The 27,744-nt window shown below is 46.5% G+C and overlaps 2 protein-coding genes across 2 annotated transcripts; one reads left to right on the plus strand and one right to left on the minus strand.

The window, feature by feature from the left end:
- Positions 1 to 1,242: 1,242 nt before the first annotated feature.
- LOC142563720 (translocator protein-like) lies at positions 1,243 to 14,970 on the plus strand. The gene is made up of 3 exons (XM_075674315.1): positions 1,243 to 1,400; positions 13,047 to 13,259; positions 14,553 to 14,970. The coding sequence occupies exons 1-3, from the start codon at positions 1,284 to 1,286 to the stop codon at positions 14,727 to 14,729; spliced, it is 507 nt and encodes a 168-aa protein (XP_075530430.1). The 5' UTR covers positions 1,243 to 1,283; the 3' UTR covers positions 14,730 to 14,970.
- Positions 14,905 to 26,784, minus strand: LOC142563719 (S-phase kinase-associated protein 1-like). The gene is made up of 4 exons (XM_075674314.1): positions 25,158 to 26,784; positions 22,917 to 23,134; positions 22,610 to 22,750; positions 14,905 to 17,298 (listed from the first exon to the last, which is right to left on the minus strand). The coding sequence occupies exons 1-4, from the start codon at positions 25,435 to 25,437 to the stop codon at positions 17,269 to 17,271; spliced, it is 669 nt and encodes a 222-aa protein (XP_075530429.1). The 5' UTR covers positions 25,438 to 26,784; the 3' UTR covers positions 14,905 to 17,268.
- Between the last annotated feature and the right edge of the window lie 960 nt (positions 26,785 to 27,744).

Consider the following 27,744-nt stretch of genomic DNA (forward strand, 5'->3'; position numbering starts at 1 on the left):
GCCGAAGGATGGGTGATGGCCTGCACCACCAGCACAGAAATGTTCGAAGCTGAGCGGTTCGTGACGGTCCACAGAGTAAGCGAGTGACTAGCGATAACACGTCTTCGCTACAAAATATTGCAAAGTACAGGACCTCTACGTTCCGAGCCTTGTGCAGAGCAAAACCAAACCTATCGCAACTGAGCACACCTGCGAGTAACACGGTAGAAAATAAACAATCCGGTAGCCACCGCACCAAGGAACATTACCGAGTCAGCAATATGACAAACCGCTGCTTTAAAGTGTTTGCCAAATAAAGAACAGAGCGCTAAACACACTAATCCCGACTTATGAGCTCCGAAAGCACTTTACATGTCCCCTGAAGCTGTGGCCAAAGCTTCGTATCGCCTGCCCAATCATTTCTACGATATCCGCCGAAACAGAGGTTTGCTGAGCCACGCAGGATGTCATGTAGTACATTAGTTGTAAACCCTGAGGCAACGGAGGCTGCTGAGGCAAGCGATTGACGCTTCACCACGTGATCAAACATGGCGGCGCCCACAAGATCGCTGTGAAAAGGGTATATTGCCAACGCCGGAACGTGCATGCACTTGGGCTCCCCGCGCTTCTCACTGCACACACTGCGACGTCTAGCGACGCCGCCGCAAAGTCCGCGCATGTGGAACGGGTTCTATTCCGCCGAGCACCTGATAAATTTAAAGGATTTTTTTTCTTTGAAGACGGCGCATACGCAGTGACACATGGCCAGTAATGCAAATTGGAGTCGAGTCTATTGAAGAATGGCACATACGTATAGTGCGGCACATAGCCTTCGACCTAAGTTGGCGCCAAATAAATTTGGAGAAGAGCGACACACATCAAGTCACACACACTCGGTGATACAAGTTGGCATCAAAGAGGTTCATTGAACAGCGCCACCTACCCAGTGACCCAAGTAGTCGGGAAAATGGTTAGACAGACAGACAGACAGACAGACAGACAGACAGACAGACAGACAGACAGACAGACAGACAGACAGACAGACAGACAGACAGACAGACGTGTAGTCATATATAGATAGATTGAGTGAGTGATTGATTATTGCTGATGTTTGCTGGTGTAACGAGCTAAATCCACCGAAGGCAGTACCGTGTCGTCAACTGACATTGATAAGCTTCTGCACCTATAAATGAATAAGCAATATCTACACTATCGCACGTGTCCCAGATTCACCGGCCCACAGCGGGATTCCTGCTGCAAGATCTACAGCAGTTGGGAGGACTGTCGTGACGACACCGGACAAGATGAAGTTCGGAGTCGTCGACCTGTCCAGACAGCGACCTCACCATTCTGTGCCAAAGGTCTCGGCTGCCAGTTCAGGCGGTGCTGAAGGGTGCGGCGATGTGTGCCGCTTCACACCGGTAAGTAACATTCCTCAAGCTTTGAGGCTTATTGATCAGTTTTACACAACCCTACATTGCACGAAAAAAAAACCGTTCGTGTCTGTAACGCAGTCTAATGAGACATTTACTTAGAAGCGGAGGACACACCACAAGGCGCTGCCCCGTGACCTCAACCACCTAGCAATACACAGAGAATCTGCGTGAGAAGCAATACTGAAGTTAAGCGTTCCAAACTTGAAAAGTGCCACGCCCTTCAGATTGAAAAAAAAACGACCAGTGATTGAAATTGACTGAAATTTATTGAAATTGATTGAAATTGATAAGCCCGAAAAGCAAAGCATATATAGAGATAGCAACGTACTAGACCCGATGTAAGATTCTTAGATTTATCGGCCATATGAACTCAACGTTCGCTTACTAATTATCTTAACAAGCGTGATGTCACGCGTGCACAAGCAAGTTTTGACATACATACATACATACATACATACATACATACATACATACATACATACATACATACATACATACATACATACATACATACATACATACATACATACATACATACATACATACATACATACATAGTTGCTCAGTGGCTATGGTGTTGGGCTGCTGAGCACGAGGTCGCGGGATCGAATCCCGGCCACGGCGGCCGCATTTCGATGGGGGCGAAATGCGAAAACACCCGTGTGCTTAGATTTAGGTGCACGTTAAAGAACCCCAGGTGGTCAAAATTTCCGGAGTCCTCCACTACGGCGTGTCTCATAATCAGAAAGTGGTTTTGGCACGTAAAACCCCAAATATTATTATTATTATTATACATACATACATACATACTTTTTCCTGAATTTAGCGACGGCTATTTAAAGTACGCGCATTTTTTCTTATGTGCTTTGCTTGTCTATTTCCCCATCAGTGACGAATTATGATGCACTGCTGACAAACGCGTGGAAATTTCATCCAAATGCCTTGCCGATTCAATAAAAAAAATCAACGTATAGTACGCTGGCGATCCGCATTCAGCCGGCGTCTTTGGATGCATTTACTTGACAGCACAACCTCTGCATTTACACTTCGACACCGGCGAGGAGCTTTAAGGCCTTTAACAGTCAGGCTGCCAGATGTCCTGCCACATGAATTCGAAGTAGTGACACTCTTGCGCCCTTAATGCTGTTGCAAAGGTCCGAGCATTACCGTCGGCTCTGTTGGACGAGACAATCGCTGTGAACGGTGAGCCTCGCCACGTCGTGCTACTAACCTGTCTTTGGTCACCGTTAGCGGCAGGTCGCGCCTAACTGTGCCCTGATGTTACAGTGGCAACATGCTTAAATTAAATGATAGGGTTTTACGAGCCAAAACCACTTTCTGATTATGAGGCACGCCTTATAGTGGAGTACTCCGGAAATTTCGACCACCTGGGATTATTTAACGTGCACCTAAATCTAAGCACACGGATGTTTTCGCATTTCGTCCCCATCGAAATGCGGCCGCCGTCGCCGGGATTCGATTCCGCGACCTCGTGCTCAGTAGCCTAACACCACAGCCACTGAGCAACCACAGCGCGTAGGCAACATGCTTGGCGTATGTGTGTTGGCCACAGATGACGAGCTGCTTTGCTGGGGCATATTAAAAATTCACGCTGTCCAAACTGCTGGCAGGCTGAAGTTAATAGCCACCACGAACTAAGCAACGTCTTCCGAGGTACGGCAGCCGCGTAGGCCTATTTCCCGTAAGTCAACTCGCAAATAGACCAGCGAAGGCGAGTGGCATCAAAGAAGGCTGCTTTGTCGAGGCCAGCTGCTTCCCTATATCCCCATATAGGGAATCCTTCCATATATAGGGAAACCTTCCCTATATAGTCAGTTACTTTCCTCCATGCCTGCATGCGTATAACCATTTACGAAACACACGACGCAGACATGATCAGCACCGCCGCTGGCGCCATCTCGTAACGCTGAGTGCAGCCAAAGCGCGGCTTATGTGTCACTCAGTCACTGGTGCTACACATTCATCGTAATGATTCATCTTCATTCATCGATTCAATGATTCATTCAAATTAGTGATTAGTGTGCTCAATTAAACCCCTCAAATTCAATTGGACTTAAGAGTTATTTCTTCTAATGAAAAACTGTGCTCAATACCCCCAAATGGGGTCCTTAAGGAAATAATAAATGACGATGATGAGTCACCAAGGCTTAAAGCACAAGTGCGCATGAGACTATATTTCTTCAAGAGCATTAATTACGATGTAATTATTGCCTGCGTACGCACTTATCTTACTCACTGTCCCGCTAAACTCTTCTTGTATTCCTTAAGGAGAGCGGTGAATTAATGGGTCGCTGGCATGGCGTCACCTGAACTCAAACGAGGCACACACCCATATTTTCGAGCATAACCTATCACCGAAACTCCGTTAAACCAGACGAGACGTTGAGTTAACTTCGTTGCTCCGAGGTTTTCAGTGCTTTAGGTCCTATGAAAATGTGCCGGAGAATCGAAAGTACGATTTCGCAAAAAAAAATTGTTAAGTTGGGTTTCGTTAAATTGAGGTTAGACTATCACCTTTTTATATTTCCTTTGTCAGGAACAACGTTAAAATGGTGCATAAGAAAGAAGAAGGAAAAAGGTTCTAAGGCAAATTAGACAGGTATCTTGGTACACGTACAACAAAATTTGTACTGGAGTAAATGAGCTGAAACATCATTTGTGTCAATGGGACACCCACCCACTAGATAAACTTAACATATTACAAACACTGATATTTTAAAAAATAAGCTTGAAAGGCTTGCGGCTTTGGAAAATCCATTTTCGAACTATTTCAGGGCATAAAGCAAGATTGTGGCCCGGTAAGTCGCGAAATCTTCACTTTTTTTATTCAAAAGGAGCGTGTTCTACTTAAATCGATTCAGCGCTTGCTTGCATTGAAACGCTTCATCGTTTGGCATGAACGAGTGGGCAGTTCTGAAACTTGCTCTGATGGTGGTTTGGGCAAGTATGCACTGCGTGATCCTCCACGCACAGCGCATACGAACGCTATAGCGAAACAAGGTTGCGATTTGGCACCTCAGCACCTCAGCGCTACGGACAGCAAATTCTCGTCTCACCTTCATATCTCCATTTGGTGTACCTATGGAACCAGTCATTACGCTACGAACCCTCAATTTCCCGAGAGCGCAGCAAATAACTATGTTACCTTGTAATGCGACAGCTCAAAACGCGCACCATGCGCGACCTGACTTTGGACGTGACTTTGGACGCTTTTCCGCGTAAACCAAACTGATGCGGTGGTCTCGTGAGCGGTGCTCACGAGACCACAAGAGCCAAAAACGAAAGGTATACTCCCGCACGATGCAGGTGATAACGCACCCTGAACCCTTTGGTGCGTTTGTTTCTGAACGAGTTGAGATTTGAGGTGTGGTTTATTTCACCACATCAGCACATTTGTACCCCAACAGAATGTACCACTTATGGTAAGGCTAGCAGGGTAAAAGCTGCATATCTGCAGCTTGACTAGCCTAGCCCTCATGAACGACGACATGAACTCATGGCGACATGAAGAAGTCAACGCAATGTTGTCGGGGGTTAGGGGTCTTTAATTTCCCCCTAACCTCGTGCCTTTCTCGGGGGGAAAAAGAAATAAAAAACAATATACAGGGTACGGACGACTGAAGAAGGTACCCAATGCACCGCCAGACTTTTATAAAGTTTACTAAAATAACGGGATACATTGGCCACGCCTGTAGGTCACTTAGTATGCGCTGCTGCTCGTACACCTGTAAATACACAAAACCTTTGCGACAGACCCCGAAAACACTCGACTTCATTATTCATGTTTTTTTGCCAGACCTACATATTACATATAGAAATAGCAGCGGTCAGGAAACCATAAGTTGGAGATTGTAACTTCCAGAATCATTACGACCGCGGAACTCCCTTCCGGTAATACGTCAAGTTCATGAGGTTTATATCATGATAGTTCCTTGTTCGTCGCAAAGAAGCTACGGCGTGAAGAACGGTCTTGCAAGAAGTACAGATTTTGAAGTCCCGAAAGCTCTCGAATGTTTTCTTTTTCTTTTCGCGGTGCCTCTGCAAGAAACACCGATGGTCACGGAACTAAAATGGGCATGTTTTAAATTCCACATTTATTAGAACCGCGCAGTTGACTGCGCGTGAAAGTATAGCCTAATTCATAAGACTTATCCAGGGAAATTTTTAAACCTCCTTGGGGCTTATCCCTCGATCACTTCGCCTTCACAGCTGAGGAAGTACAGCGTTCCGGTGGGCATCACGCTGATTCCCTGCATCGGTGGCGCCGTATGTTCCCTCTACCTTCGCAAAGAGCACCGACACTGGTACGAGGTAGGATGACAAAAACTGATTGATTGATTGATTGATTGATTGATTGATTGATTGATTGATTGATTGATTGATTGATTGATTCGCTCAAAGTCAGTAAGCCAGAAAAGACTCAATATTTGGAAGACGCTTAAGCTTCGCCTCTAAGAGTGGAACGCGATAGCGTTCAAATACCCCTTACTGCTTTTCATGCATTCCGGCAACTGCAGCTCATTTAACCGTAACGTTTACTGGGAAACGCTGGCTGCGAACGCTATGCGTGAAGGCGAGCTTTCTGGTAGAAACGCGGCCTCTTGCGTGGGTCGATCTCCTGTTATTGTTTCACACTTTTAATATTTCAGTCTGAGAAGAGGTAACATAAAAGACATGCGCTGTCGGTGTTTTTTCTTTTCATTACATTTGTTTGTGGGCTGCCGTTCCCAAATTTCGAGGAATAACTTCGTGAAGAATGAAAGACGAGGTATGAGCAACTTTGGTGGTAGAGAAGTGGTTGGGTTTGCGTGGCTCGGAATTTGGTTCGATGGAATGTATAGATTGAATGCGAAATCCGCGCGTAGTACAAACACTGTGACGTCAGAAAACTAGGATTAATGCAGAAAAAAGCAGTGCGTTTTGTTTGTAGGAGGTATGACAAAGAATCTTCGCCGTCTCTCTTCCCCTGCCGACTCCTGCACAGCGTCGCAAACTTGAATGCCTAAAATTTCTTCACACGTTAATCAATTCTCGACGCCTCTCCTCTCTAGATAACTATACTTGACTTTTTCCAAACCCTCACGTACGAGGAGTCACCACGCTCTAAAGATGCTCAAGTATGTATGTATGTATGTATGTATGTATGTATGTATGTATGTATGTATGTATGTATGTATGTATGTATGTATAAATAAATAAATAAATAAGTAAATAAATAAATATGCTTTTTGCCGAAGCGACGTCTAGCGCCGACGCCAACGCCGGATTTTCTGCGACACGGCCGCCTTGCGTTAAAAACGAGATACGGGCGGTGAGGCCGCCTTGACGTTCCTCGAACAGCTCACTGCGACGTCACAAATTTTGAAAGTCACGTGCTCGGGCCTGGTCCATTGTTTATCGATAAGGGTGGACAACGCTATATTTTAAAAGAGAAAAAAAAAGACTGAAATTAGCGAGTTTCAAGAACTCCAACTCAGTCGCAACAGCCCAAGGAAAAAAAAAATACGTTGAAGTCCCAGCGCTGTGTAGTTCTTCGCGCGAGATTACAAAAAAATAAAATAAAATAAGCATGAAAGTTAAGCTATCATTTTCGGTTTCGGCAGGAAACCAGTTACCGCGCTGAAAAAATATAGGCAAATGAAATATTCTAGGTTTTTAAAGAATAATTTATCAGCCTATACCTATATTAGAGCATTCCCCTGTAGTATAACCCTGTTATGCAGGCTGTTTCTTTTTAGCTACACCAAATTTTTTAAAATCAGACAACCTAATTTTTAAGCGTTTCTTATAAGGCCTCAAAACGCGTCCCGAAAACGAGGATTTAACAATTTTCATTTAATACTAATTGATGCACACATTTGAGAATTTGCCTGCGTATACACCGCCCCTAACGTTCCCCATATTTTCTGAAAATATAAACTTCGTGAGTGATAGTGCTCCTTTTTATCTCAGGAAGCCGTGAAAGAATGAATATAAAATTTTTGGATGTTGCTCCGCATTGACAGTTTCGACATAAAACATGCTGGAGCAAATATTCGTAGCACGACACAGGCGTGTGCTGCAGCCAAACGTCTACAGACAACTCAGAACCATATCGTAATAGAATGCCAAGATATTCACCCAGCAGAAACCACATAGGGAACGTCCGCCTCCCAGAAGCGCTGGGATTCAAAGCAGATGGAAGCATTAACTGATGAGCAGGGAGAAGATCAATACAGCCGATTTCGTTAGAAGCATATGTAAGGGTTTTCAACGAAGACAGAAAATACCAAGAAGAAATAGGCAAAATGCTAGATTGTAATAAATGTAGTAAAACTTGATTAGCTCAGACAGACTAGGTGACTATATGTGACCGTCGCGATTTAAAGGGGATTTCAATAGAAAGCCTCATCAGCAGCAATTGCATAGCGGCACTGCTGTATCCAATCCCTAGAAATATTTTTGTATGTAGCTATTGTGGACATAAAATTCTTCGTTTTTATAAGAAAGTTTTCGTTTCTGTAAGTTCCTATGCAAGCCGCGTCGTGCTACTGTCTGTAGTTTTCAGATTACCGTATTTTTACTTTCTTGCTACTTGTCGATACAGGCCTAGAGTTTCCTACAAAAATTACCCGAGGAAGCTGGCGCTAGTGTCTACAGCAGCTGCAAGCACGGTCGTAAAGCCATGGCGGCCGCGATGTACGTAAAAAGAAAACAACTAAGAAGGAGCATTGCGCAACGCGATTGAAGCCAAGCGAGTCGGCCCAACACGTGATCGTCACGTCAGAGCGCGGTATATTTTAGTGATCCGGCTGTGGCCGGTAAAGGGCGAAGCTTTCCAGCAAATCCCTCCGCACGCCACTGAATAAATCCCTCCAAATCCCTCTAACTGACGTCACGTTAGGTCAGATTGAGCCAGGGTAGGGTATAACCTACCTAACCAAACCTCAACGACAATTTTTTAAAGATCGTGCGCATCTGTAGTGTATATGTAATCTCGAGGAGATTTCTGAATTATCGCATCTTCCCTATATACTTCAGGAATCTCCAACACCATTTTCAGCAATACCCTGTATATTCGAAGCCGACCCGCTACATGCACAACTGACGTAGCCCCATTGCAGGCCCGTTCGTGGAACGAGCCAGGTCTCAGAGTACGTCTAGGACGATGCAATGGGTACATACGGCTCGAGGCGGCAGAACAATGGACCGCGTGCGTGGTTTGGGTAATGGGCCTATATACTACAGCTTCAGCTGCTGCGTTCACGGTGCATAACGCTGTTATATATGGACAATTCTGACGACCGCGTAGAGAGCGCATACGTCACATCAACGCCACCATTGCCTTCTGGAGCGCCGCTGTAAAGTGTTTGCTTTATTAGACACCAGGGCGGCGCAACGCGCATGTGTTTCTCACCGGTACTTTTGGCGGAAGTGCGCGGCGGAGCGGAGGTGGTTACGCACCGTAAACTCTTTGATCGAGCGGACGGGTGCCCTCACGACTGCGGGCTGGCCGTGGATTTTGCAACGTTTGGCTTTTCGGGCTTGCGGATATTTTCTTTGCTTTGTTTCACTTCTTGCGCGCGAGTCCGTGAGCGCACGTGGGACGCAGGCGGCACGTGGATAATCGTACAAAACGCGCTCCGCTCCGCTTCATGATTATTATAGTCACCACTGTGAAAGCTCTACACGCAAGTATAGTTCGGTCATTGGAGTCTCACTCCGCGTCCGTTTTGCAGTGCGGTTGTATTTGATCTGCGACGCCTGCCACGAAATAACTACTTCAGATATTACAACTACAGCTTGTGGGCAAGGTTACGACGAATAACGTTTCATTCGTGCACGCTTACGCTGGCCCTATGCGATGCACTATGTTATGGTCACGGGTGCAAGCGGTTCGCTGTGGCCGCTGTTTAAGGAAACGTGCAGCTCCGCTTGTTCGGTGGGGAATGGGTTGGAATCTGCGACGTCTTCCATATAATAATGATGTCAGACCTTTAGACACAAAGTATGAGTCTTACTTTTACATCGAAGTGCACAAAACACATAGCTGCATCTTTTCATTCATATATGGAGCACTATTTTTTGATCACAAAAGCGAGAAGTCAGAGAAGTCTCTCTCTAGCCGTCATTGTGTCGCTTTCTATGAAACAGTGTGGAGACTACATACTCTGGCGCTAGTGTCTACGGGAGCTGCCGAGTCACACTCACCGAGCTCCTACTGGACGCCGAGTCACATGCCTATATCACTGTACCGGCTGTGTTCCAATGCTCCCCGTTAACGGCAAAGTAAACCTCTAAGCGGACAGCGGACATATAAGGCCTCGTTCCATTTCTGACCAAGCCGTCAAAGACGACAGCTTCGCAAAGGCAGTACCGAAGTAAAAAACGATGCAGGCTACTTTGCTGTCCAAACAAGACGGCGGCTGAGCAGGAAGCATGGAAACTCGACGGGATGGTCGTCTGCGCACAAAAAAGTGCAGCCACGTTTCCCTGCGCATGCGCGGAGTTAAAGTACAGAAATAATAAGTGCTTTTGTTCGCTTTTTCTTGGCGCCGGTGACGGCACGTTGCATATGCGCCTTCCCATCATCTTCTAGACGGTTTCAGAGTCGTTCCATTAGTTGGCTCGAAGCCGCCTGTCTCCTTAGCTGTCTACGTAGACTGTCTCTGTGGTTGGCCAGAATTGGAACAGATCCGTCGTGTCCGCCGACCCACGTGTTGTATAGTTTCGCATTCAAGACCAAAAAGCATTTTCTAATACTTTTGGTGAACCGCTGAGGAAAAGAAACGACGCAACCCATCTCACGATGACTCTAAAAGTTACTGCGATTATCACTGAAGCAGTGCAGCGACACAGCGTATGGCCACGGCCGAAACGAATCATATTTGAGCCGTGTAATACTAAATTAAATTATGGGGTTTTACGTGCCAAAACCACTTTCTGATTATGAGGCACGCCGTAGTGGACTCCTGAAATTTCGACCACCTGGGGTTCTTTAACGTGCACCTAAATCTAAGAACACGGGTGTTTTCGCCCCCATCGAAATGCGGCCGCCGTGGCCGGGATTCGATCCCGCGACCTCGTGCTCAGCAGCCCAACACCATAGCCACTGAGCAACCACGGCGGGTTGAGCCGTGTACTAGAGTTGGACTTCTCTCGCGCTTCTTTGATGGTTGATGATGATCTATTGGCATCCCCTTTGAAACTGGGCGGTGACAAATAGTCACCTAGCCTGCTTCAGTTAATCAGGCACGCTTCCGATGATGGTGATGATTTATTGGCATTCCGATTGGAACGGGGCCGTGATGAGTAGTAACCAGCAGTACTTGAGTCAATCAGGTATGCTATACATGCTTTTCATTCTAGCATTCTTGTATACATCTTCATCTTTTTTCACTCCCTCAAAACTTCGCTGTCTACCTTGTACCGCACCTGTGCCTGTAACGGATCCCATCGTATCAATCCCTTCCCTGGTTTTCTTTTTTCATCAATACTCTAAGCGTCTTTTGCTCAGCTTGACTGCTGACTGCTTGAGGCTTACATCCACTAGAAATCCAAGCGCTCCTGGAAGGTGCACGTTACTTATGAGCCTCCCTGGGTAATATACCTTCGTATTTCCTTAGGGTGTACTGAGCGGTCTGCGGATCTTTGCTGCAGCAGGAAAATGCGTCATCTTCTGTAGCTAATATTTGCTTCGGTATGCATTCTCCCCCTCAGGTCACAAGCTGGAGCCTCAAATAGCAAGGGACTGCCCTTTGTGTTATTGTACAGATTTCCCTCTAATTTTTTCTTCCCACTCTCATAAATCTTCATGGTTTTATTTGTTTCCATTCTTAGCATCCGATTCGCTGCTTCTGTTTCTCACACTTTCCTTTTGGTCGCTCCTGGTTGTCTATTTACACTTCCTCTGGGCACACTGCGTCATCTAGCGGTGGGCGCGCTAAGTCCCTCGATGTATGTAAATTTCACATATCTATAGTTAGCCCATACTAATTCGCGGCTAAAGCTGATAACCTTCCTTGTCGAGAAGTGTGACACTGGTAGAAATTATCTTTTTTTTTGTTGCCCAGGTAAAATGTTACGGCAGCGCCTCCTCGTCCTTGTGACCTCACGCTATGCAGCTAGTGAAGAAACACCGAAGAGGAACGTTAGGTTAAACTGTTTAGGTAAATTTGCTAGTAAAGTGGCCACTCTTAACCATGACAGGATGCTTAGCCCCAAAGAAATGCGCAAGAAAAAATGCAAGCTGGCAGCTGATGCCGCTGAGATTTCCCGCACTAGCACGTCGCGACGGAACGAATTTTGTGGCGTCTGTTTGGGCCTAGTTAAATTTTAGTACAAATGTACTACATTGTGTTCAAAAAGAGCCAAAGATTGACATTTGCAAGTTTCAAGAGCTGCTACTATGCGACAACTGCCCAAATATAAAAAAAAAAATCGCCCAGGCATTCCACACAGATGGTTAACCAGCGAATGTGGAACGGGCGGCCCCGGTGTTAATCACTGGGTTAATCCCGACGGTTCATTAAACGACGGTTCGGCAGACTGCCGGACCCTCGGTAATCAGTTGCTGCTTGCGCTCGGCTGCACAAGCCTGTTCTAGTGCCCGCGGGCTGCAGCATCGGCACGGCGTAGACGAGCTCGTTCCCCGTTCTGATAGCGGTGTTGCTGGTCGAAAGCTGTCTGCTCCTCAGGAGTACGTATGACGTTCATAATGGCAACAGCGCGAACAAAAACGACGACGGAGTTGTTCGCGCTGTCACCATTATGAATGCATGCCAACTCACCCAACTTTCCACTTTAATACAGTACGTATGACGCGTGGCCTACCCATTTCGGAGCCGGAGAGAAACTGCTGCGCGCGCGCTCGACGCCACTACTGGGGCAACCAATCACACGCCTTTCTTTCTTTTTCGCGCATGCGCATGGGGTTGCACCGGAGGAGTCTTCAGCGTACAGGTGAGAGAAGACGGACGTACGAGCAAATCGGATAACCATACACATCTTAGCTGTAAAAAAATTACTTTGAAATCCGTGATGTCACCTAGATGTGGCGACGCTGGGGTTTAGGTGCGAAGTTAAACAAAAATAGAACTCTAACCTTCATTTTCTCCCCTAATCTAATCGATCTATCACCGCGAAATCAGTGCAAATGAACTCGTTCAAGAATACCCTGCCTAAACAAACATAGCATTTATGTGTTCAATGTCCCGAGTGTGTCTTCAGTGACTCCAAGCTCTGCAACTTTGGATTGTTCTCGTAGTGTCGATCACGTTTCCTGCCTTTTTTTTCCTTGCTCCTTCATTTTATGTGCTGGACAAAAAATTATTTAATTATGATGCTGCGGTTTCACGTGCAAAAACCACGATCCGATTGTGAGGCACGCCGTAGTAGGGGGACTGCATGCGGATTAATTTCGGCCACGTGGAGTTCCTTAACCTGCACTCCAACGTATGACACACGGGTCTCACTCTCATCGTGCCCCCTTCGGAACGCGGCCGTAACGGCTGGAATCGAACCGGCGTCCTCAAACTCAACAGCGCAACGCCATAGCCGCTGAGCCTACCACGTTGAGGCGGACACCTACGAACTGTACACCTGAGCACCTTCTGTCGGGTGTGTGCGCAGAACCTTCGCAAGCCCGTGTGGTGTCCTCGCCAGTGGCTCTTCTTCCCGGTGTTCAACGCGTGCTACGCCTCGATGGGCCTCGCCTCGTACATGGTGTACGTGCAGCAGGGCTACCAGGGGTCCTCCAGGTTCGCGCTGCAGCTGTACGGCACGCAGCTGACGCTCGCCTGGTTCTGGGTGCCGCTGCTGTTCGGACGCCGGATGCTTGGACTGGTGAGCGCCCTCTCTCACACGCTCGTTGTTCGACTCGCTCCAGTTTCGCTTACCAGTTTTACCGAACATGGCCTCCAAGATTGCGAGACCTCGTAACGCCAGATCTCGGAGGCCAAGTTCTGGCCATAAAATTTTCTACTGAAATAATCAGAAGTCTAGAGCTGCAATCGTGTGGATACGCAAGATACCGAGATACGCAAGAGACATTTAGAGTATTGGCGAGAAAAAAGAACGCAGATAGGAGACGGGGGCCGAGGTTATCACAGGCATCAGTAACTTCACGCGATGAAGCATGTAGGAAGGGTGCAAGATTACGATAGAGTAGGACGTAAGTAGCTTACAAACGCTGACTGCGCCATCCCGATTTAGAGGGGACACCACCAGAAATCATCATCATGGAAATGATTAGTACTTTCTCTAATCTCCGTGATTATGGTTTAAGACATGCTTGTTGCTTTATTCATTGCTTCTTATCTTGAATTATGGGCGTGAATTTGCAAGCAATCATACTTTTTCTAGAAGCTTGAAAGCAGCCTATGACTGCGCGCATGAATACTGATTGCAAATCGTTCGCCTTACAACGCATCATTTTTTTCAAGATTATCAATTTGCAATGCCGCATAGTCGTTTGAAGCCAAAAAGGGAGAAGTTTAGGCAAATGCATGCACTATCCACTATTCCGAAGGTAAATTCATGGGTTTACTTCAATCTATTTGTTTTTATTTCCCAAAAACGCGATTTCTGCGGAAATATGCGTTTAAAGTTGATAAAATTAGTAATCTCAATTCCACAATTGGTTCATAATGTTCGTAACATGAGTTTAGAACAATAATTCAGTGGTGTTCTTAAAAACAATGGGTGTCATTTATGAAACATTGTTATTCACACTGTTTATTTAAACAGTGTGAATAACAATGTTTCATAAATGACACCTCCGTTTTAAACAGTGTGAATAACAATGTTTCATAAATGACACCTCCGTTTTTTAAGAGCACCACTGAATTATTGTTCTAAGCACATGTGTTTTCTGCATATTTAATAAGTACTTTGTTTATTATCTCTTTTTTGTCCTTTGTTTTATTGCGCACAAATAAGAAGGCTTTAGTTCGCCATTTTGCAACACGCATAAACAAACGATTCAATTAGCGCGCTGACCGAACCCCCTGTATATTTGGAGCTTTTATTGACACTGCAGCTCCCGAGTTACCTACAGCACGTTTTGTAGGAAAATCTATACGCCTGTATAAGCGACAACTATTCTCCGTTTTTATTGATTCCTTTCTCTCCTGCAAGGCCCTGGTGGACTCTGTGCTGCTGGCCGGCGTCTCCGGTGCGACGCTCTGGTGCTTCGCTCCCATCAGCGCCGGAGCCGCCGCCATTTTCGCGCCCACCTTTCTCTGGTCCGTGTACCTCGCGCTCACCTCTTTCTTCCTCTGGAGGCGAAACTCCATCGTCCTCAAGAACGGCTAAGAAGAACGAGAAATTCTGGACTTGTCGCTGCCTCCTCCCCCTCCCACCGTATATATATATGGCGCAATAACCTGCGTTCATTCGATGTTGTTTACCCGGGAATGGGGCCCAAGACGAACGGAGATGGAGTAAAAGAAATTATTGCCGTTTATTTGTTTCGAACGTACCGATTGTTTGGGTACACTTTTGTGCTTTAACGAACACTAAAGGGCGAAGAATAAAACTGTTGTTGATGATGATGATGATGATGCAGAAGAAGATGATGATGGGAGCATTCTTTTTTAAACGTGCTTGCGACAAGATTCCTTAGAAATTTCTGTTGCATTGCCATCTTTAAATATATTTATGCTTTATTTTGAAGAAGAATAACTACAGTTCCCATATGTCTCAGACAATTATTTAAGAAGAAAAGAAAAAAGAACCGGCAACATTTGCTGGTTACGTATTCTAGCTCCTATTTTGACGCACTGGAATATGCATACATAGGCATCTTCTAGGCTGCAAGAGATTGATGGTGTCGAAGTTCCACCCAACCCCGGACCTAGAGCATGGCGATTCGAGTCGCCACTTTCTCACCGTCCCTTTCTCACCGTGCCCATTTAAGGCGGATCTTGAAAATTATGCAAGAACAAGGCGAATTTATCCCCCTTCGTCTCATGACCATGCACTACGTCATTACGACAGGGAAAACAGCGACGCGCAAAAAGGAGCTTGGCAGCGTAAAGCCACAATTGGAAACAAATGGTGACGTCATCCGACAATGTACTAGACCAGCGCCAAAATGAATTGCTGTAAACGGCAGTCGGCGACTTTTAATGCGAAGCATTAAAAAGAAGCTCTCGGCAAGGCGACGCAATGTCATCTTCATTTTTTTTTCGGTTCACCTAAAAAAAAAATCAATTTTCCGCCTAAAATTCGGCAAAATAACGCTACGCACTTAAACTGCACCTAATATAGTCTATAATATCCCAAAATTGAGGATATATGCAGTAGTTCAATAAATATAAAATAAACCTTTTTTTTCGCTTCGTGAGGAGTGTGAAGTCATAAGTTAGCTTGTGAGTTTGGAAATAGCCAATCTGTATATTCTGTGCAGTAAGCCTTCATTTAGAGTGGGTCACGTGATTATAGCTTAATTTGGCGGTCCTGGGTACTCCAGCCACGAAGGCCTCACCACTTGCAACAAAGAGCGAAGCTCCGCCCCCTTCACGCGCTAGATGCGCAGCTGCCACGACACTGGCGGGAACCTGGCGCAGAGGCGCGCGCTCATTGGTGCAATGGTCGGGCACTAGGCGCCACTCTCCACAGCTGCTCCCGTTCTCGGACTGCAAACTGTCTCGACCAAACCGAAGCTGAGCGTTGCTTCTACGTCATGCGCAAAGAACAACCGGAGATAGGTAGCGCTGCGCTAACCAAACGGGCGAGAAAGAAAAGCTTTTTAGCTTGCAAACGCGCAAATAAGGAGTCGCTAAACACAGTAAGGCAAGCAAAAACCTCGGAGCTCTAGAAACAAGCACACATGTATTAAACCGCCATCGCGGTAATTGTTGGAACACGAACAGCATCAGTACAGACGGGTGGCACTTGGTTCCACTGTGTTCTGCTAAAATGTATTGGCACTGTTCTTATGTTCAATGCAACTATAGGCAAATCGTGGGAGAACTCCTATGTAAGGTACACTGATTAGCTATGCTAAAGCAAATAAAAGAAAAACAAACAATTATGGTATTGCATATTTCGATAGATGTCATACCAAGTGCGACAGGCACGTGAAATATACACCTTCTTCAACGTTTCCTATTTGTATATTGAAGCGGCCTCACTACAGCAGCCTGGTGGCTACGGGCTCGCACACTTGTAGTTTTAACGTGGTACCTACAAGAGCATCAGGGACTTGATGTCGGCGAGTTGGTGCAACGTACCTGAAGCAAAACAGCACGAAATAGACGAGGACGAAAAGAAGACAGGTACTATACGGACGGGCGCTAACTTCCAACTAAATTTTTATTTGAAGAAACAAGACTTACGTATACATGAAAAAATAATTGCACCACGCTGACGTCATGAGCTCTCTAGCGCATCAGGAAGGCAATCTCTTTGTCGGCAAGCACCACTGACGGGCAGCTAATGGACGTGCCCTCGGTCGTCGCTATGTAAAAGGGCACCCAGTATCTCCCTTTCCTGTCTATTTCCGGAACTTGCATGTATATAAACCTTGTTTCTTGAAATAAAAGTTTTGCTGGAGTTAGCGCCCATCCGTTAATTGAATCTGTCATCTTTTCGCCTTCGTCTCTTTTGCACTGTTTAATTTCTTAAATTACCTACAACAGAACAAGGAAAGAAGGCTGCTTGTATTGACAGAGAGTCCAATCAGAGCCAAGACTAGACTTGTGTCCGGTCATCCATCGGAATCGCGACGCGACGTCACGTGATCGCACTTTCCGAAACGGTGACGTGTGCCACGGGGGACCGGCGTCCACTGCCGGACAGCATGGAGACCAGGCTCCTTCGTGCGAACTTCCGGGCACACGTCACGCCTTCAGTCGTACCATTCAGTCTCTCGCTTAACCTGCATGAAAGAAAATAAAGTTTTCAAGCATCCGTTAAAAGTCATCGATAATGATTGTCAGAGACAGCGTCAGCTGCTTTGAAATCAGCCGGCTGTCTCTTGACGACCAGCTCAAGCTGATAGAGAGAGCTGACAAGATGGCAAGAGCCAGCGGAGCCCTGGGCTAGGGTCCCCGACCATTACGATTTCTCTCATTATTCTTTTAATAAAGTTTATCTATCTATCTATCTATCTATCTATCTATCTATCTATCTATCTATCTATCTATCTATCTATCTATCTATCTATCTATCTATCTATCTATCTATCTATCTATCTATCTATCTTGAACGGCATTCTATATAAACCATCTGAACGACGAGGAGATTATGAGGCGAGGGTGCGGGGTGATGCAAAAACGGTAGTGCAATTAGGTTTATGTGCACGCTAAAGATCCTCAGGCGATCAAAACTCATCCGGGGCCTTCTATTACGCCATCTATCATAACCTGCTCTGCAGTTTCGGGACGTAAAACCCCATGATTTTTTTTTCTTAGAGCGCAGCTCTTAGGCGCCCGTTCCTGCGCAGAGCGTCGACGTATCCGAGCGAACGAGCACTATGAAGTATGAAAGGGCGAACGCGGAACGCAGCGGGGGATTAAAGACGCGAGGAGGAAGGTGCAGCAGAACCATAAAATAGAAAGCGGAGGAGGAAGGTATGGCGAAAGCATGAGAACAAAAGCGTAGTGCGGCGACGATGGCTAAGAGATGGCGCCAGCGTAGCGCGCGTCGTCTGGAACGTGTCTCTGCAGCGGCTGCTGTGAATCGCGTCCACGCGTCACCCACGTGCTGCCTGTCCAAATCTCCAGATTAGCGAGGTAGCGAGGCAGTCGCGCCACACTTAGCTCTGTTTGCAACGTGCCGCACGAGACAGATTGTCTGCGCCAGCCAATATATCGCGAAATGAAAGCACGTATAGAGCTGCGCTCAAAGTTCGCATTAGGGAGTACCGTAATCACAGGTGAACTTTTTGTGCATGCGCGTGTGTTCTTTTTTTTACACTGATGACGACCTTATTTTATGCTGCACAATCTACAAGAAACCCATATGGGTTCATTGTTCACGGCTGCCCAGCCGAAAGCCCAAGTTTGGGAATAATAGAGCTGATGAACTAAATGCTGAACGAGTCTGTTCCGGTTTATTTTCTGGTATTGCGCTAATTTGCGCGAAACGCACATGGACATAATAAGAGGAAGGCACAGACCAGACTAATGACCAAGACAATTAACTTTTGACGTGGGCGGTGACCACAGACCCTTGTGGGTGTGTCTTTTTTTTTTTCACGTGCTAAAGGAAAAACCAACTGTCCGTTCAACTCTTAACTACGGGCCGTACTCCAACAACAACATTCGAAAACGTCGCACGAGGGGTTGACCGACTCCTGGCATTGCTGCGTTGCAGCCAGGCGCGCCACAACCTTGTCCTCACCGAGCAGAACCAGGCCAAAGTAAAGGAAGGCGGCGTGGTCGTCCAGTTCTGTCGCTCCTGCTCTCATGCCTAGTGAGTGGCACAAAGAAACGACGCTGCGGACAAGCGGCTTATACAACAAAAGGTGTCTCTCTCTCCAGTCGACACCTCTGCTCGACGATTGATAGGGATTGATAATTGCATCCTTTTTTAGAACGGAGTGACGGCAAATAGCCTCCTAACTGACTTGAGTTAATCAGGTTTTGACGTAATGGTTCTACGAAAGCCCGCAAGGTGGAGAGAAGTAATTAATTAAAGGAAAATTCGACATCCCCCCATTCGTAGCAATTGCTACAATTACTACGAATTTTTCTTCAACTGCGAGGCTTTTCTTTCGAGGAACCCGTATGGGTTTCCTTTGTAGCACTTGCTACGAATGGGTGGATCTGACATATTCCCTTAATTACTTATCTCCACCTTGCGGGTTTCCGCCGACCCATTGCGTCAAACTCTGGCCTTTGCTTCGAGTTCTTGACAAATTCGACTTCACCCTGCCATCTGCTAGCCGCCTGGTTAGGTGAGATGGTTGAACGGGTTGCCTCGGAAAGGCGGTGGTCCCGAGTTCGAGTCCTGGACCAGGACGAATTTTCTTCAACTGCGAGGCTTTTCTTTCGAGGAACCCGTATAGGTTTCCTTTGTAGCAATTGCTACGAATGGATGGGTGTCTAATTTTCCCTTGATTAATCAGGTTTTACTGCATCTATTTCAGTTTAGCTTCTTGCCTAGACCTACTTCATCTTGCAAAAGTTACTTATGCCTGTAACGGTCCTGCACCCATACTTCCCATTATTTTTTTTGCGCCACCAACACTATAAACGTATCTTGCTTGCCTTCATGTCGACAAGTTAGTACTCCCACCAGCTTTGAACCTCATGCGCTTTTTGGCTGTTCTGAGCTGGGAATTGCATTTCAATGCGCCGAGTCATCCCTGTTTCTTTTTCTGTAGAAGACAGACATGCCTCACATTCTTGCGAATATTTATTTTATCTTTTTTCTGTTCTGGCCGCCAGTTCGGACTTTTTTGACGTTTAGTATTCGGATTTAGGATGCTTCGTACATCCTTTTTAACAAGCAGGATCGCCGCCAAATAAGAACACGTGCATGTTCAATGTTGTCACCAATCAATGACGGGCTGAACCGCATCCAACATAGCACCCTATGGCCTCCGAGATCACCGGCACAGCGTAGGCTTCATACGTAAGAGTCCTTGTTTGTCGCGGGCTATTTGAATTGCAGAAGAGACGCGCGGTTCTTTTCAGTCGGAACGTTCACTCCAACCAACTTCTAAAGTCTTAGAAAAAAAAAAATAAACGTTGCACTGTTTAGACAAAAGTATATTGTAACAAGCTCGATTGAATGGTTCCCTCGAGTGACTCTTAAGGACTTTTCCTCTGATTACTATACAGGAAAGGTCGTCTTTAACAGCCTCGCAATGGAACAAGAGTTATTGGCTGATAGTTCGCCATTTAAATCAGCGTATTCAGATTTTCTGGAGATGAGCGTTTAGTTAACGGAACTGCCACCACGTTGCGTATTGACCTTAAACTTTTCAAACTTTCCGCGGTGACGTAGTGATGGCGTCAATGAAAAAAAAAAGAATTAAAAGCTATCACTGAGCAAAGAAATTCACCACAAAACTTGTCCCGCCAGCGTTATCAGTGTTCTTGATGAAGGGTGACCGCTCATCGGCTGGTAATTACTTTTCATCTTGAGAATGTTTAGTAGCAACGAGGCAAACCTAGCGGTGATTGATTCCGCACTTTTCAGAGACTTCCCAAAAGGCATCCGCGCTTTTTTTTTCTTTCTTTTTCTAATGCTGCGGAGTCAACAGGCTAGGATAATTGTCGGAAGCACTTCGCGGTAGCTTTACCTTGGGCCTAAATCCAATGTCACTTATTCAAATATATGTAAAACGCAGAAACGCTTTCTGAGATAATCACTTGGCTGATTTTATTGAAATTTGTTGCATTTGAAAGATAATGTTAAATTTTAGTGAATGTTGTAAGCGGGATTTTGAATTAGTTCTGGATGTTTTAAATGGAATTTTCAAAAATTGTTAAGCCTGAAAAAAATATAGGAGCACGAAGCTTACAAATTCGCAGCTCTGCACCTGGAATAGATATCGCAGTTCTGTAAACTGCATCCACGATAACATCCAAAGCGGATAAATTTGATATGCCGATTTATATAATACGTGAATTTGCTACATTTTTACAAGGTTTTCGGAGATGTTCTATTCACAAATTAGGGGTATTTTTGACAGTCATGTATAATATATATATTTTGTCCGCTTTAAATGTACTTTTAGGTGCGATTGACGAAATTGCGACATCCCTTTCCATGTTGAGTTACAGATAGTTTCGTTTTTTGAATATATGCGATTTTTGTTCATATATATATAAACAATTGACGACCTAAATAAAAAATTCGCAACCAATAGTAATTATATTTAACATTTTTCTTTTGTAAGCGACAAACGTCATCAAATTTGGTGCTGCGGTTGCCGAGAAAGACGATTTCTAAATTTCCGTGTATTAAGATAGGAGGCCCGAGCTAAAGCTTTCTGAACGTCGCGCAAAGTCTACGAGAGACGCCGTCGTGGACGGCTTTTGATTTTCACCAATCGGTTTCGTTAATTAAGGTACGCCCTATTGTTTCCCTAGCAATTTTGCTTTCCGCACTGATGGGCTACCGCAGCAACTGCAAATCGAGGAAAATGTACTTGGGTATTAAGATGGACGCGCAAACAAGTCGGCTTTGCACCTTGGAGCAAAAGGTATGACAATAATTTTACGAGCTGTTTCTTTGTCGTCGTCCATTAGCCTGCTATGGCCGAAGCTTCTCACACTATCACGTCACGTTTACTGGTGACCAAGCCAGGTACATCTTTGGGCATGACATATGCAGTACTTGCATTTAGTTGTCAAAGCACTGCCTTGTCACGGTCATTCTCAAAAGTGAAAGATTACCACTATTTACGATTATTGCGCAGTAATACATGCAGGATTTTTCCGTTCTCCATATTGTCTACCATGTTGCCATTCTGCCTTTATAATATAGCCGCAATGCCGACTGGCAGGTATCAAGTGCCAAACAGGATGCCCACGTACTCGAAGGCCTCGCGCACTACTCCGCACGCTTACTTGCATTCAAGAGTTGTGCGACTGTCGAAGACATCATTAAGGAATGTTCGAAGTTCGAGGAAGGTGACAGTCGGCACATGAGACAATTTGTTCGCATTCCCATTGCGCGAAAATCGGCGTTAGCCTTCGAAGAATGACACCGTAGAGTGCTTTGTAACTAATGTGATGTGGTCCGCGTCGGACTCACCCCGTAATGCTGTCGACTAAGCATCTCGCTTATATGTGTCGTCATCCGATAGTTGCCGGGCGCTGGCGTCGACCATAGGACCTACCGGACCTCTCTTCAACACTTGCCGACATTCTCGCCTTATTTCGTACCATGGAGTTCCGGCTGAACTCTTTCAACAGCCATCGATCCCGAAATTTGGCTACCTGCCAACGTACGTTCTGGCTTTTTATCTTTAGGTTATCTTTATATTTAAGTAAGCGCTATTCTGAGATTTCCATCTGTTTCACCTTTCCCAGGACGCCCGCATTTTTGTCGGCCTCTGTTCATATATGGGGGCATCTTGATATGCGCTGACAGGCTCCGCGAGAATAATGTGCCCGCTTAGAACGCTTCGATAAAATTTTTAGAAGAGGCACCGTGCGCCGCCCGTTACTCCCAGTTTGCCGTGCATATTTGTTTACTGTGTGCTATGTTCAGTCTCGTCAGCTGCTCACCAGCTGCTCATCGGAGGGCGTGAAATTGTTCCTGATGCACAGCCGCTTCCTCATCTCGTCGGTAGTCTTGGCGCGGATCATGCTGGCTACCATCCGGCAGGCGGAGTTCATCAGACCCTTGATGTCCAGGTAGTCTGCGGCCTGCAAGCAGTTTCCGTGGAAACACATTCACAAAGATAAAAAAGGGAATGTGCCGCATCATGGTCTCCGTATCAACACCCACTACGGCTTTGGTCGCCATGAGCGCGAGGGAAAGAAAGCGGTGATTATAATCGAGAAAACACGGCAGTAACGACCGATGGCTTACCACGATCAGCTGGAAGAGCGTGGCCTGGTCCACGTTGAAGAACTCGGCGTCCCACGAGGACAGCGGCTGGCGCACCCCGATGGCCGCGTCGTCCTCTGCCAGCAGCAGCCAGTCGTCCTTGTGGTAGGTGGCCCACTGCAGGACCTTCTTCAGCGTCGCCGTGCTAACGTTCACCAGCGGCACCACTTCGTCGGCGTCCGTGTTCATCTTGCCTAGGTCTGCGTTGCCCAAAAGAGGTAAAAGAAAGGACAGTACTGTTCAGCGTCCGATCCCTTCATAAAGGCCAACTGCAACGTCATTTCGAGTTGCGTGAAAGGTCTATAGTTTTCAGGTAATCTTACATTTGAAATACGATCGTGCACGACGCGCCATGAAAGGATCGCAGAAGTAGACGTCTTGCATACCATAACGGGGGAAAAAGAAAAGCGCCTCCCTTACCGCTTCATCGGATGTGACGTATGAATCCGAAAGCGTGGCTCCTCAGCGTGACCCCGGCTATAGAACGTTGCCCGCAGCTGTCCGCAGCGCGGTGGAAAATCTCGGAACTGACGTGCTGGGACTTACGTCATATCCGCTAATCACCAGGTGCGCGCATCGCCTACTTGGGTGCTGGTGTTTAAAGGCTGCTAATAAGTAATGCAGACAATTACCAGGTTTGTTGCATGGTAGCGAAACTAAGAAAGAAAAAAAAATCCCCGACGATTACGATACTCCCTCTGGCGAAATTTGAGCGCAGCTGTATACTTGTTTTATTTCGCCACAGATTGAGGCATCGCAACCAGTCACCGCACGACTGGCAGAGCCACGATGCGCGGCGCCATATACAGGGTGTCCCAGCTAACTTTAGCCAGAACTTTAAAATATGCGAATGCCAAGTAGCTGGACAGAACCAACGTAATGTTGTTTGCCGTGGCTTGGAGATACTCAAATTCTTTTTTTCATTCTGCCTAATTAGATTAGCCTTAACTAATAATCAATTTGCAAATATTGTAATCAGATTAAAAGTGTCAATGGAAAAAATTGCAGAGCGACATGAAAAAATTGGAGGACGCTTAAGCTTCGCCTTCAAGAGTGGAACGCGACAGCGTTCCCGTCGACCCGCCAAGGGGTGTAAGACAATGGGCTACGGCGCAGCGACTACGCGCCCCGCATTGGACGCGGTGAGCGTCGAGCAACGCAGCGTTCGGCGCGACAACGAAATGTGCGCCTGAGCAAGCGACGCACGCCTGAGCCTTAGAAACAGCTCGTTTCTAAGGCAACACCGCGTTCACTAGAGGCGCTTTTGTACCGCTTTGAAGCATCTCTTGGTGAAACTTCCGGCAATAAAGAAAAAAAAAAACTCGTGGCTCAGTGGTAACGTCTCCGTCTCACACTCCGGAGACCCTGGTTCGATTCCCACCCAGCCCATCTTGCAAGTTGTTTTTTATTCATGAAGTGCCTGTTGGGATTTATCGCCCACTGTCAACGCCGCGGACGCCGACACCGACACCGGCTTTTCTGCGACACGAGCTCCTTAACGCTATCGCGTTAAAACTCCCGATACAGATTTGTGTTGCTCAATAAGCGCTACATAAGTGTTCTTTCTAGCCTAAAAGAAGCCCGCGAATGCACACAGAGTGCCTCGAGCGGCCAGTCGCGAGCAATTTTGCGTGCATCTGCATGCTTCTTTCACGCCCGGATTATGTAGCACATATTGAGCAAGGTTTACGGACTAGATTCCAAGGGAAGGGAAGCGTAGCAGGGGGCAGCAGAAAGTTAGGTGGGCGGATGAGATTAAGAAGTTTGCAGGGACGACATGGCCACAATTAGTACATGACCGGGGTAGTTGGAGAAGTATGGGAGAGGCCTTTGCCCTGCAGTGGGCGTAACCAGGCTGATGATGATGGTATTGAGCAACAGAAAGCTTTGTTGGGAGTACCCTCGTTTTCCTCATGCTTTCGTGTCGTTTTTCTCTTTTTCCTTCTTTATTTTTTGGCTCCGTGGCAGTTAAGAGGTTGGACACTTTCAAATTGCGCCATGTTGCTCCATTCCGCCGTATGGGCGTTTTGAACCAATCAGAGATGCCGTGCAGCCCTATGAGCAAGTCAGAGCTGGCGAATTGGACGATGCGGCGGAATTCGACAGCGTGCAGATTAAAGCTCTCCGATGTGCCTGTCGATTTGACAGTTACGAAGCCCGCCGATCCTATCGACCAACTTCCATTCCATCTATTTAAACAATAGAAACAGCGAGAACCCGCACCTTCCATCATGGTTCGCAGCGTTCCGGACACCATGGCCGTCTGCAGGTCCACCTCGAAGACATGTCCCTCGCTGCTTTGCAGCTTCATGGTGCTGGTAGACGGAGCAGCGGACGTCTCTACCGCCTGCTGAGGCACGGGAGACGCAGCGCTGATGTCTATGCCTGCAACGCTGGCTGATGGTGAAGCACCAGCCATCTGCCAGGCGCCCACGTCCTCCTCTACGGCAGCGTCCGGAGGAGGAGTCATCGGACTGTCGGGGACATCGCGACCGGACTCCATGATTTTGCTATACGAGGTTGCTAGCTCGCTCACGGAAGTGTGGCACTTGCCCACTACGCAGGAGTGACCAGGAAGCCGGCGCAAAGAGCGCGTAAAGGGCACGACGATGACGATGACCTCAGGAACTGGCACACATATTTACTCGTTGTGTGTGATCGGCCGAGAATGTGGAGGCGTGAAGATAGAAGACTTATGAAGCGTCCTGAACTTATATGGGCGAAACTTTCAAAGAAATAAGAAACGCTGTCCGAAATCTATTTTTTCGCTTTATTAAAGGGACGCTAAAGGCAAATATTAAGTCAAGCTAAAGTGATAGATTAGTCCTCCAGAATCTCTAAGGCGTCAATATTATCGCGAAAAGAGCCTTAATTATCGAGAAACTGAGGTAAATGCAGGACATGATTAGAGACTCCCCCGGGGCATTCAAGTACTTGCCCGAGGACGAAAGCGCTCCTTAGTTAAATTCTGTCACTAATATTCCACCCCTCGTTGCACAAAAAATCCTTGCATTGTGTTATAAGACGAAATAAAATGCTGCTTGTTCAGTTCTATTTCACTTTTAGAAAAAATTACTCATTGAAATAACCTTGACAACGACGCGGGCGGTGGAAAGTATCGTTTTTGCTCGATACGCCTTCGCGTTTCAATAGTTATCGCGTAGTGCTGCGTTGGATTTGCTAGCTCGCGAAACTCGCGCAAACCGCAAGTAGCAGACAATGCAACTTCCATGTGATGTCGCCGGATGCCCGAACGGTCTACGCCACTTGACCAAAGAGCAGCTGCAGCGGCGAATCCGCCACTCTGTCCTTAGTGTTCCTGTATATGCTGATAGCATATAGAGGAACACTATCTCTCTTGCCTCGGTACCGCCATCTGCCGGGCGCCGCTTTACTCACCGACGGCAGCAAAGGACGATGATGGCGTATACAACGTCACCATTCCCCCGGTTGAGTGGCGGGATATTTGAATTGCGATAAAGATATACGGACCCTTCAGATGCAATTTTCTCGTAAACTAAGTATTTTCTTGGCACAGAACAAGCGTTGCGGAGTTCGTGACCTCGGCCATGGTAGCAAATGCACCATGAATCTCCAAGATGAAAAAGCGAAGCACGCTCCAAAATTCGGCTAAACATGAGGTATGGGTAGCTGCATAATCAAGCTTTAAAACATCGAAACTGTAATAAGCACAGTTGCCTGCCCTAACTTTTCAAGCAGCAGTTATTATATTCATACATCCCTTGTCCATGCAATCATGCCAAATTATTTAACAAAGCTTGGCCAAAAGAATCGTTACTGAAACTAGTAATAAATGAACGATGTATCAATGCACATATGATGAAACCGATAGGTTATTTAATATCGCATACCTGCCGAAAGGCGTCTTTTACGACAAGCTGCAGGCTGTGGGCGGCGCAGCCAAATCGAAATTGCTCCAACTGACGGAACTCGCGTAAAAAGCGGGCAGTCGTCGAAATTGTCATCATCATCGTGCTCTTCAGTCTCCCACCCGGTAAATGCAAATGCATTTATCATTGATGAAGTGTTATCTGTCACCACGCGAAGGACCTGGAAAATGAAATAGAAACAGTTAACGGAGGCGAAATTGTACGAAAATACATATTTCACCTTGTCAGCGACGTTGCACTGCAGCAACGCTGCGGCATACTCGGAGCGGATCCGAGCAGCTGTGTGGCTCCCCGTCAGGCGACTGAAACTGAGTAGCCTCGCGTGAGCCGTAAAGTCGGTGTCCACGAACTGCTTCGACGGCCAGGAAACACTCCGTAGACCGCGACGTCACACGTCTAGTGCAATGCAGACGTACTCCGCTCCCGCCAAAGACAATGACATTTTGGTCTGCAGCGCTGGCAATTTCCCGTGCAGGAACTTCTCTCTGAGGTTATCCCGCGATGGCAAGTTGTAGCCTGGGACGGCGACCTGAAATTGAAGGAATTCAAAGCAGTTACATTGTTGAAAGGCGGCCTATAGTAATGCCAAACTCACCGTTACGAATTGTTTTAATGCATCGCTCAGGACAACACAAAAGGACTCCATTTCAGCGCAAATTATGTTGATTATGGCGTCGATGAATAGACACAGTGCTGCGCCCAGCGGTGAAGGCCGACGTTATCTACAGCTGGTTTGCCAGCCCCTTCTCTTGTTGCGTATACTCGAGTTCGCGCTTTCTTTCTAGGTGCCGAATCAAATCAGATAAAACTCCGACTACCGCATGTATAATTTCGGAGCAAAGCTTGCAGCGTGCAGCTTGTTTGCTTTCTTCGCGGGTAAATTAAAAAAAAAAAATTGT

The sequence above is a fragment of the Dermacentor variabilis genome, chromosome 11 (genome assembly GCF_050947875.1).
Source record: "Dermacentor variabilis isolate Ectoservices chromosome 11, ASM5094787v1, whole genome shotgun sequence".
Lineage (NCBI taxonomy): Eukaryota > Metazoa > Arthropoda > Arachnida > Ixodida > Ixodidae > Dermacentor > Dermacentor variabilis.

Coding starts and splice junctions, on each gene's coding strand:
- LOC142563719 (XM_075674314.1), bottom strand. CDS start 25,437: ATGGAGTCCGGTCGCGATGTCCCCGACAGTCCGATGACTCCTCCTCCG. Junction 22,751..22,916: donor CGCTCTTCCAGCTGATCGTG/GTAAGCCATCGG, acceptor AACTGCTTGCAG/GCCGCAGACTACCTGGACAT. Junction 17,299..22,609: donor CGCCCTCCGATGAGCAGCTG/GTGAGCAGCTGA, acceptor TCTTTCATGCAG/GTTAAGCGAGAGACTGAATG.
- LOC142563720 (XM_075674315.1), top strand. CDS start 1,284: ATGAAGTTCGGAGTCGTCGACCTGTCCAGACAGCGACCTCACCATTCT. Junction 1,401..13,046: donor ATGTGTGCCGCTTCACACCG/GTAAGTAACATT, acceptor GTGTGTGCGCAG/AACCTTCGCAAGCCCGTGTG. Junction 13,260..14,552: donor GACGCCGGATGCTTGGACTG/GTGAGCGCCCTC, acceptor CTCTCCTGCAAG/GCCCTGGTGGACTCTGTGCT.